Source organism: Garra rufa, chromosome 20, assembly GCF_049309525.1.
Source record: "Garra rufa chromosome 20, GarRuf1.0, whole genome shotgun sequence".
Lineage (NCBI taxonomy): Eukaryota > Metazoa > Chordata > Actinopteri > Cypriniformes > Cyprinidae > Garra > Garra rufa.
Genome location: NC_133380.1, coordinates 37,250,385 through 37,261,952, shown reverse-complemented (window position 1 = coordinate 37,261,952; position 11,568 = coordinate 37,250,385). Strand labels below are relative to the sequence as shown.

The following is an 11,568-nucleotide window of genomic DNA, read 5'->3' as shown; positions in this document are numbered from 1 at the left end:
ATTCCGCTGACATGTCGATGGAGAGCTTAAACAGTATTTATACAGTAAAAAGTATTTACAGGATATACAAGAGTAATTTTATTTTGAAGAGATACTGCTTATTTTCTACTTTTAATATTTAGTATTATTTTTATAAATAATTTATTTTGTTTCCAAAAGTGCAAGTTATTTATTTTCACTAATTTAAGAAAAATGTGACTTTTCATTTTAAGCAATGTGTGCTTTAATTTCAGTTGTTCAACACTGATGTTCAATAAATAATCATAGATAGTAGATAGTGTGTGCACCCTTCATTCAAAAATCTCTCACTTGTAATATGTGCGCATATTTACTGTACAAAACTTGTCAGTGAACTATGAAGGCCAAAAAAAAAAAAAATTTAAATATAATTAAATATAATTTTATTAATGAATAAAATAATCGTTCATTAATTCGTAATCGGGTTAAAATGTTCAATTAATCGAGATTTTGATTTTAGGCCAAATCGCCCAGCCCTACTTCCTAATGATTTTTGACAAAAAAGAAAAATCAAAAATTTTGACCCATGCAATGTATTTTTGGCTATTGCTACAAATATACCCCAGCAACTTAAGACTGATTTTGTGGTCCAGGGTCACATATATATAAGGAGCATATTAATTGTATTGTTCTAAATTAGAAAAAAATACTTACTGACAAATGTAGGATAGTTGCACATTTTAAAAATGTAGAATTATAACTAATAAGTATTTGGGGTGAAAGAAAATGGTCATAAATTGATTTTTGTTGTAAATATGCCTGACAAGGTTGTTACACTAGTGGGTGTCTTCTGTATCAAACCTAACTGGGGCATGTTGTAACGAAAGCTCAACATGTGTTTTGTGAATTGAACAGGGTTCAGAAATCTATTAAATTAGAATTATTTTTGTAAATTCTGTTTGCAGATGAAACTCTAGCTGTTGGGTAAACATGAACACAATATATGACAAAACTGGGGCATGTTGTCACTAAAGCTCAGCATGTGTTTTGTGAATTGAACAGGGCAATTTACCAAAATGGAATTGTTCAGTTGTCTGAGAGAAATTAAAGGAGAGAACAAAAATTTACAGATAATTTAATCACCCCCTTGTCATCCAAGATGTTCATGTCTTTATTTCTTCAGACGATAGGAAATTATATTTCTTGAGGAAAACATTTCAGGATTTCTCTCCATATAATGGACTTCTATGGTGCCCCCGAGTTTGAACTTCCAAAATGCAGTTTAAATGCAGCTTCAAAGGGCTCTAAATGATCCCAGCCAAGGAAAAAAGGGTCTTATCTAGCAAAACAATCGGTTATTTTCTAAAAACATTGACAACTTATATACTTTGCAATTTTTTTTTTTTTAGAACATAACCCAACGTTTTGCTAGATATCCCTTGGCTGGGATCATTTAGAGCCCTTTGAAGCTGCATTTTGGAAGTTTAAACTCTGGGGCACCATAGAAGTCCATTATATGGAGAGAAATCCTGAAATGTTTTACTGAAAAAAAAATATTTTCTTTACGACTGAAGAAAGAAAGACATGAACATCTTGGATGACAAGGGGGTGAGTACTTTATCTGTAAATTCTTGTACTGAAAATGAACTACTCCTTTAAGAATCTCATATTATTCATTTGGGATATTTGTATATTTAGCAGTTAAAAATTAAAACATAAATTACAGCTATGTCACACTATAATGAAAAACCTGATAAAATCAGTTACAGGACCTAAAATATACACTTTCCCTTATATCGATATTATTATTTGTCATTATTTGTCAACTTCTACTACGGTACAAAACTTACTACCGTTGAGTCTTTAATAAAAACTTTTTTTTAGCAAGGATGCATTAAATTGATCAAAAGTTACAGTAAAGACATTTGTTATGTATAAATGCTGTTTTTCAAAATTTTATATTTATTAGAGAATCTGGACAAAAAGTGTCATGGTTTCCAGAAAAAAATATTAAACAACTATTTTTAGCATTGATAATAATAAAAAATTCTCTTGATCGGCAAATCAACATATTAGACTGATTTCTGAAGAATAGTGTGACTGAAGACTGAAGTAATAATGTTGACATTTCAGCTTTGCATCACACATATTTATATTTTAAAATATGCTTAAACAGAAAACAGATATTTTAATTTAGAATCATGTTTGAAAATACTACTGTTTTTGCTGTACTTTTGATCAAACTTTTGAATGGCTATTTAGCTACTTTTAAATGAAATGCAACTTATTAATTGCTGTTGTATTTAAAAATGCTCCATTTGTGTCTCAGATGCTTTCTTCCGGGCACTTCCACATTCGACCCCATCACCAATGGAGACCCCGGCCCCTGCTAGAGTGGCCCCGCCCCCAATCATGTGTCCATTGAGAGGAGCCGATTCCAGCAGCTTCACTGCCAGCCTGAGAGAGCTGGAGCGGGTGAGAGACAAAAACAGTTGACATGTCAAGAAACAACTGAAAATTTCCACTCATTTGATTGTAATATCATTTAGCATGTTTATTTATAGATCTTTTAACTGTGAATAATGACTGTGGTTTCCTGCGGTTGTGGGTTTCACATGTTTTTTCTATAAGCATCCTTTCAACACCTTTGTATGGTAATTGTGTGTTTATGTCATCTGGCAGTGTGGCTGGTATTGGGGGCCGATGAACTGGGAGGATGCTGAAATGAAACTGAGAGGAAAACCAGATGGCTCGTTTTTGGTGCGGGACAGTTCAGACCCACGTTACATCCTCAGCCTCAGCTTTCGCTCACAGGGAGTCACACACCACACGCGAATGGAGCACTACAGAGGTAAACACGTGTGTATAGACATATCTGAAAACTCTGTGAAAAATGTAGCCAAATGCCAATGCAAACTAACTAAACTAACAAACTAAACCACATCCTCCTGTGTGGTTTGAAATCCGTTTAAGATCAGTGTTGATTGCGCTTCCTGAATAAACCGATAAGATTTCACCACCTGCAAATTGACAGTTATTCCTGCATCCATATTTGAAAACTCAAATCAGTAGTCAATAAATGTTTTTGTTTAACCCTCAAAGACCAAGACAGCCGCCCTTGGCTAAAAACAACTATTGTTCTTAAATGTTTAATAACTTTTGAACCGCTAATCCAATTTGAATGCTTTAAAAAGTCTTGTAATACACAGAGTCTGTTTTTTCAGTGATATCGCATTTGTCTCATTTGGATATTGAGAGGCTTCGTAGTGTGCGTGATTACTTTTTTTTTTTTTGTAAGTGGATAGCAGAAACTGTGATGCATATTTTGAAAAGTCATCACAATAACTATTAAGGAATTTAAAGTTGTCTTATATCGAGTAAATTAATCATGTACTAACAAAACGTTATTACTTTTATCTACTTTCATATAGCTAATTTAAAAATTTTAAAAATGTAAAAATAAAGAACATATACATGCAGTGCCTTATTCATTCATACCCCTTTAGCTTTTTCACATTTCGTTATGTTGCTGCCTTATGTTAAACTGCTTTAAATTACCTTAAATTACTTGTTGATGTGCAAATCTTGCTGCATCATACCCAAAAAGACCTTGTGCTTTAGGGTATGAATACTTATGCAATGTACTTATTTCAGTTTTTTATTTTTAATAAATGTATGAAGTTGTGACAATTCTGTTTTTCCTTTGTCATTACGGTGCATGGAGTGTAGATTGATGTGGAAAAAAAGGTAATTTAAAACAAAAGGCAGCAACATAAAATGTAAAAAAAAAAAAAATGAAGGGGTATGAATACTTTTGCAAGGCACTGTATATAATATTGACATTTTTTCATGTCTAAAGAAAATACATTGATATGGTCTCAAATAAATAAATAAATAAATAATCATTTTACTTTGTATGAATGTTTTTGTCTCTGGAAAATTGATATAATTAAAATGAAATAAAAATGTAAGGTTTGAGCCAAATCATAAATGTAATTTGAAAAAATTGGAGAATTTTCTTAAGTATATCCAAAGTATATTTTTCGAGTGTATTTTTTTCCCCTAAAGTTTGTTTTTAACTTTTCAGGAACCTTCAGTTTATGGTGCCACCCTAAATTTGAGGACCGCTGCCATTCTGTGGTCGAATTCATTGAGCGAGCCATCATGCACTCTAAAAATGGAAAATTCCTCTACTTCCTACGTTCACGTGTACCTGGTAAGGCTACAAATATCCTGCTCAACTGACAAGACATTGCAGACAGGATTCTCAACCAGGTAGCCAAAATTGTTCTACACACTGGACCAAAAAATCAATCAATCAATAATATATATCTTTTTTTTTTTTCATATGCAAAAGTCAAAAAGTGACAAAATTGCAAGTAGCCTTAAAAACAGACCAAAGACTAGAAATTTCAGCCCATGCTTTCTTCACTGCTCTTTTTTGGTCTGATTGCATGTTTCAAGTGGTTCAGCTACCTGGTTGATATATATACTTCTTTTTATTCTATGCACCTGAGAACTATTATATAGAACTATTATATTAACTATTTGATAAATTAGGATTCTCAGCCACTACTGATGAATAAAAAACAATTAATTGTTCTGTTTACTAAAGCAGGAGGGATAAATAGGGACAAAAAGTGCCTGACACTACTTTTTAGTCTTTTTTTCTTGGAAGATAATGGGTGGGACATAATACATTGGCTAAATATGTGACTCAAGTAGAACAGGTGTATTTATAGCAATAGCCAAAAATACATTGTATGGGTCAAAATTATCGATTTTTCTTTAATGCCAAAATCATTAGGATATTAAGTAAAGAAAATGTTCAATGAAGATATTTTATAAATTTCCTACTGTAAATACATCAAAACTTAATTTTTGATTAGTAATATGCATTGAGAACTAATTTGGACAACTTTAAAGGTGATTTTTTTCAGTATTTTGATTTTTTTGCACCCTCAGATTCCAGATTTTCAAATAGTTGTATCTCGGCCAAATATTGTCATAACCTAACAAACCATACGTCAATGGACAGCTTATTTATTATTGACACTTATGACTGGTTTTGTGGTCCAGGGTCACATATTACATTTGAATATATGTAATTTTAAGGGGGTATAGAGACATTTTATGTTTAAAACTAGCAGCATTTCATGATAGATTAATTCTATGTTAGATAATAGTTTTAGCATGTAGATAATAGCCTGATATATTCAGTAGCTCTCAATGAAAACTTAATTCTTTTAAAAAAGTAATGTAGCAACAATTTGGCTCCTATTAGTATGTAGTATTAGTACTTTCAGTTTCAGTACTTATCTGATATTTTTTATTTTATTTTAGCTTATATCTTATAACTTTATTTCAATTAAGGCGAGACACTATAGGGGAATAGGGTAAAAAAAATTAACTAATAGTTGTCACCTTACTTGCCCAGTTGATTGATTACATTGATAATTGCAAAAAAAAATGTATTACAAGTTTTCTAAAATGTTAGGTTTAAATATGCAAATGAGGCATTGTTTAATGAAATATGCCCTAATTTGCATACATTTCTAGTACAAAAATCTAAACACTGGATGAAGTCAGTTTCAAAATTCTTGTTTAATTTATTTGACATATTAGAGTCAAAACTTTTTCAGAGGGGATTTGGGGTATCTCATTTCGTCACTCCATAATTCAGAAAAAACAGAACAGACAGAAAACCATGTATTTTTTTACCATTTTTGGGAAAAAAAATGTATAAAATCAAGCAAATTATATATGAACAAATACCTCTGTAAAAACCTTCAGGATATAGACAGGAATAAAAATATAAAGTTTGGTGTGTGTAAGTGCTACTGAAGTGGAGATTTATGGCTCAGTGTAGGAGAAAAAAAAAATCATTTTCAGAAAACGGCCTTTAAAAATATGTATTGTCATTGAAATCTATTGACACAAATAGATGAAGTGCTATAAAAGAAACACTTAACAGTGTCTTTTGGATGCTTTCTTTACAGTAGTATGAAAAAACACTTTATGAAACACCAAAAAGCCCAAAATCTCAAACTTGACAGGTGCATGAAAAAAACAGTGTTTTTGCCTGCAGTGTCTCCCCTTAATGCAAACTATTTTTAATAGTTTTGGTTTTTGTTAACAATAACCATTGTTTAGTCTAATGTGCTTGTGGTAGCAATATGCACAGACGCAAAAGGCAGAGTTTATTTATATTGCTTGTAAAAAACCAAAACCACGTTTGAGGGTGTTAGAGATGAAAGGTGAAAGTAATGAAATGTGTGGTGTCTGTTTTAGGGTTGCCTCCGACCCCTGTGCAGCTGCTCTATCCGGTCTCACGCTTCAGCAATGTGAAATCACTCCAGCATCTGTGCCGTTTCTGCATCCGACAACTCGTCCGCATAGACCACATCCAGGAGCTGCCTCTCCCCAAGTATGACTCACTCACACTTATGTTATTTTGCTCATTTAGATTTGTGATACACTACCATTCAGAAGTTTGATATCTGTAAGATTGTTAAAGGGGTAGTACACCCAAAAATGAAAATTCTGTCAATAGTTCCTTACCCTCATGTCGTTACAAACCCATAGAACTTTTGTTCATCTTTAGAACACAAATGAAAATATTTTTGATGAAATCCGAGAGCTTTCTGACCCTGCATAGACAGCAACGTAGCTGAGGCCCAGAAAGATTGTCAAAAAGTCCATGTGATATCAGTGGTTCAACTTTAATTTAAAGGGGTCCTATTATGCTACAGCAGGCGCAGTAATATCACGCAGCGCCTGAAATTAGTTCCCAGCTAGGTAACTTCCAACGAGGAACGCTCCCTGTGCATGCAGTTGGTCACGTTGTGCTGCGATGTGCTGCGTGATATTACTGCGCCTGCTTCGGCCATGTTACGGCAGCAAACTTCCTCGACTATTACGCCGGAATGGGAGTGTAGTTTCTAATCTTATCGGCCTAGAAAATCACATCTTTACATTTTCCGCCGGTCTTAGTACACAATATAACTACAGAAGAGTCAAGTTTTAAATAGGAAAAACACCGAAACTGGTTGGTCATTTTTTACGTTATGCTATTGGTCTAATAGGATTCAATGATCTATGCTAAGCTATGCTAAAAGTGATATCGCCAGAACAGGAGAACGGTAAAAATCAATAGAGAATTAGCCTATTTCCAAAAAAAGTGGAGTGTTCCTTTAAGCTGGATTCAAAAGTATCTAAAATTGTGAAGTTTCGGTAGTGACATCTAAGTTTTTTTTTTTGGTGTTATTCCCTAAAATTGTCACTACCGAAACAGTCACAACCAAAACATGTCATTGTTTCGGTAGTCACAAAAGGAAACACATAAGTAAATAAGCAAAATTTAAGTACAGTTTTATAATTTTTTTTTGTATGTTTTAGTACTGTTTTATTATGTGCGTTAAAAATCTGTAATGTGATCTGGTCACTACCAAAACATTACTGTCACTATTGAAAATGTGCAGTCACGACCAAAACATGGGATGTTTTGTCAAAAATAAAGTATACTGAATTATCATCTAAGATGTTATGATAGTTTTTAGTTCAATGTATATTCAAACTAATCAATCCTTAACTTTGAAATCAGTATGACCAACTTTTTGCCTTTTACAAAGAAAATTGGATTCAAAATACAACAAATCTCATAAATCACACTTGAAATATTGTTAAAATTGTAGTTATTATTGATTTACCTCTAAAAAATTTTTTTATAAAATTGAAAAAAATATATATTTACAATGTAGATGTAGACAAAAGCCGCTTTTCCACTATCGGGCCGAACCGTTCTCAATGCTTAACCGTTCTGTTCCGTGCCGATCCGGGCCAGTCAGCACAGATACGGTTTGATTTTCCACTGTGGTGCAGATAACGGAACTCTTTGGAATGTAAATACAAATGCGTCAAGTCGTTGCCTTGGGAACGCAAGAGTAGACAGCCCCGCTTCTACTGTTATTGTCCTTTTGGATGTGATATGTATGTTTGAGTTTTTTATTTTTTCCCGGCACTGTTTTGAACTTTTCTTAATGCCCTACTCTGCAAGACACTGCGCTATAATTTTAAAAACTTTTTGTTTCTCTTTGCACCCTCCAGCTGTTTTTGAATTTTTCTTTCTGTCCAAATATCAATATTAGCGCAAATGTTTCATCCACAGACCAAAGTGTCTCAGCCATTTATATTTATATTTACCGTATCTGCTTACAGCGCATCCGCTTAGCCATAAAGAAACTGGTAGCCAGGCAACAGCATGGCGACGTCATGCACACGCATTTTACCAGCCCGGTTCAGCGCGGTTGTCTAACCGTGCCGAGAATTCCGGGCCGAGAACGGTTTGTAATCGTTCCGTGCCGTACCAGGCTCAGGTGGAAACACAACTGGAACTGTACCCGACCGTTCTAAGAACGGTTCGGCCCGATAGTGGAAAAGCGGCTATAATCTTAATAGGTCAATATAACCCTTCTTATTAAATTATATATTACTGTGCTCCAGTAGTAACAAATTTGGGGGGAGGACAAATATTCCAAAACTTCCTAAAAATACAATATTAACTGCATAATTACTAGAAATGTGTACCTTGGATATTATACAATTTGCAATTTGGAAAAAGACAATTTTTTTCAAGATGTTTCCAACTCTGACTTTGAACCAATTCTGTTGAATGGCCCATATATAGAATTTGGCATGCAGTTGTCCTATTAAAAAAATGTATTAATCGAAAATTAATACAATTACGATTATAATCATTTACAGTTATTTTTGTCATAAATGAGCTAACTTTGAGTGTATCACATATTTTAACCGTATGTCATGTGGCTTCATTGAAATAAAAATGTAAAAAACATTTTAAAGCAATACAAAGTGCCTAAAAAGACTAACTCTTATTTTTTTTCATCTTAGACCGCTCATTGTCTACTTGAGGAAGTTCTATTACTATGATCCAGAGGAAGAGATGTACCTGTCAGTCAAAGGCATGCGCCAGGCATCAGGTGTGGAACAGGAAGCCGAGTCTGAAACATAGCCAGATCGCTCCTTTTCACTGTACGTACTAGCTATGATCCTTCTACATTCATTATATTGAACTCAATGCCAACATGTTTAAATAATGAAACGCAATTGTATTCTTTTGTAGGATTTCTGTGTGTGGATAATAGATGGAACAGCGCATGGACACTTCCTGGTGCACAGCTCTGCTCCAACTCCCTGCCAGTCTTCCAGCAGAAGCCAATGAACATCAGCCGACTGGCCCCTCCTCTTTGACCAATACGCGGACAGAGGGAGTACAGAGGAGTGCTGGAATACTGTCTATGTTGAGCAGGCAAATAAATCCAGAGACTGACATGATAGACAAAGGACTTGAAAGGTCACTGGACAGCAAACAGTGGACTTATATAAAAAAATAATAAGTAAAAAAAAACTGAACGAGGACATTTGACTTGGGGTACTAGCAAAAGCCTTCATCTGTAGGTTATATTACACTGGAGTTTTTAAACTGGCCAGTTTGTGAATCCGTCTCTGTTTGGTTCTTCTTTCTTTCCTCATCAGGCCCCTGCCCCTGGGTGGAGTGTGTGACCCCTTTATTTGTCCTTTCCCTGATTGTAACTCCTTCAGTCTGATCAGGCCACATGAACTGTATTTTGAGTAAAAGACAAAGTAAACTTGAAAATAAGTGGTGGTATACTTGATGACTTTTCACATTATTTATGATTTAGGATTAGAATCGGTTGGTCTTGCCACTGGATGCATCTGTTTTTCCTTGCAGATCACTATAGCGAGTTACTAATGTTATTTATTTATATACATATATAGTTAAAGTCAGAAATTGCACAATTTTAATTATTTTAGCAAAATAAGAGGAATCATACAAAATGCATGTTATTTTTTTAGTACTAACCTGAATAAGATATTTCACATAAAAGACGTTTACAATTTATAAAAATGACCCAGTTCAAAAGTTTACTCTTGATTCTTAATACTGTGTTACCTGAATGATCCACAGCTGTGTTTTTCTCCTGAATGGTCAAACTGCCCACTGTTTTTCAGAAAAGTCCTTCAAGTCCCACAAATCATTTGGTTTTTCAGCATTTTTGTGTATTTGAACCCTTTCCAACATTGACTGTATGATTTTAGATCCATCTTTTCACACTGAGGACAACTGAGAGACTCTAACTATTACAGAAGGTTCAAACACTCACTGATGCTCCAGCAGGAAACACAATGCAGTTAGAGCTGGGGGTGAAAACTTTTGAACAGAATGAAGATGTGTACATTTTTTTTCATTTTGCCTAAATATCATATTTTTTTATTTAGTACTGCCTTTCAGAAGCTACAGAAGATACGTGCATGTTTCCCAGAAGACAAAATAAGTTACATTTACCCTGATCAACCAACTTAAAAAATGACATGCATTTTGTATGATCTCTTTCATTGTAAACGTTTGACTTCAACTGTAGTCAAGTCATGATTATTTATACAGCACTTTTTACAATACAAGTTGTGTCAAAGCAACCTTACAGTATTAAAATAGGACAATAGTGTGTCAATAATGCAAAAGTTCCATGTTGCATCAAAGTCAAATTGCAGAGGACTCATCTGGTTCCTGTGGCCTTGATGATCTGTCTCTGGGGCTCATCTAGTTGACATGGTATCCGCTGATATTTGGCTGTAGGTGCTGATGTACCATCTGCTCTTGGTACGGACTGGATCCGGGGGACTGCAGTGACCATCTGCACTGGATACAGACTGGATCTGGTGGCTATGGTGACCTCGGAATAAGAAGAAACAGACTAATATTAATGTAGATGCAAAAGTTCCATGTTGCCACAAAGTCAGATTGGAGAGGACTCATCTGGTTTTTGCAGTCTTGTGTCGATGGCCGTCTAGGTGATGAGGTCTTCACTGATGATCTGTCTCTGGGGTTCATCTAGTTGACATGGTCTCTGCTGACTTTCAGGGCTGTAGAGGTTATCTCTAGGTGCTGATGGGTATGGACTGGATCCGGGAGAGTGCAGTGTCTGTCTGATCTGAATACATGATCTGGTGGCTACGGTGACCTCGGAATAAGAAGGAAAGATGCCATTCTTCTTCTGATGCAACGAGTACATCAGGTGTTATGGGAAGTGTTTCCGGTTCCGGCTGACCTAATTTATGCAGCCTAACAATCCTTTAACAGATTTGGATTATAGAAATAAAGAGATGTGTCTTTAATCTAGATTTAAACTGACAGAGTGTGTCTGCCTCCCGAACTGTGTTAGGTAGATTGTTCCAGAGTTTCGTAACTAAATATGAAAATGATCTGCCGCCCGAGTTTTGAGAAAGCAGCGGACGTGAGGGACTATAATATGATAGAGCTCGCTCAAGTACTGAGGAGCTAAACCATTCAGGCCTTTATAAGTAATTAGCAAAATTTTAAAATCTATACAATGTTTAATAGGGAGCCAGTGCAGTGCTGACAGAACTGGGCTAATATGCTCATACTTTCTGGTTCTAGTAAGAACTCTAGCTGCTGCATTTTGGACCAGCTGGAGTTTGTTTATTAAGCGTGCAGAACAGCCGCTCAGTAAAGCATTACAATAATCTACCCTTGAGGTCATGAGTGCA

At 34.9% G+C, this 11,568-nt stretch overlaps 1 protein-coding gene across 2 annotated transcripts in view; it reads left to right on the top strand.

Moving 5' to 3' along the window:
• The window catches only part of socs7 (suppressor of cytokine signaling 7), a 21,105-nt gene extending 11,338 nt beyond the window's left edge, over positions 1–9,767 (top strand). For both annotated transcript variants that reach the window (XM_073825800.1, XM_073825799.1), the window contains 6 exons: positions 2,288–2,433; positions 2,641–2,809; positions 4,046–4,174; positions 6,250–6,385; positions 8,869–9,009; positions 9,101–9,767. In XM_073825800.1, coding sequence (XP_073681901.1) covers positions 2,288–2,433; positions 2,641–2,809; positions 4,046–4,174; positions 6,250–6,385; positions 8,869–8,989 — 701 coding nt within the window. In that variant the 3' untranslated portion in view covers positions 8,990–9,009; positions 9,101–9,767. The remainder of the gene's footprint in view (positions 1–2,287; positions 2,434–2,640; positions 2,810–4,045; positions 4,175–6,249; positions 6,386–8,868; positions 9,010–9,100) is intronic.
• The last annotated feature ends 1,801 nt before the right edge of the window (positions 9,768–11,568 follow it).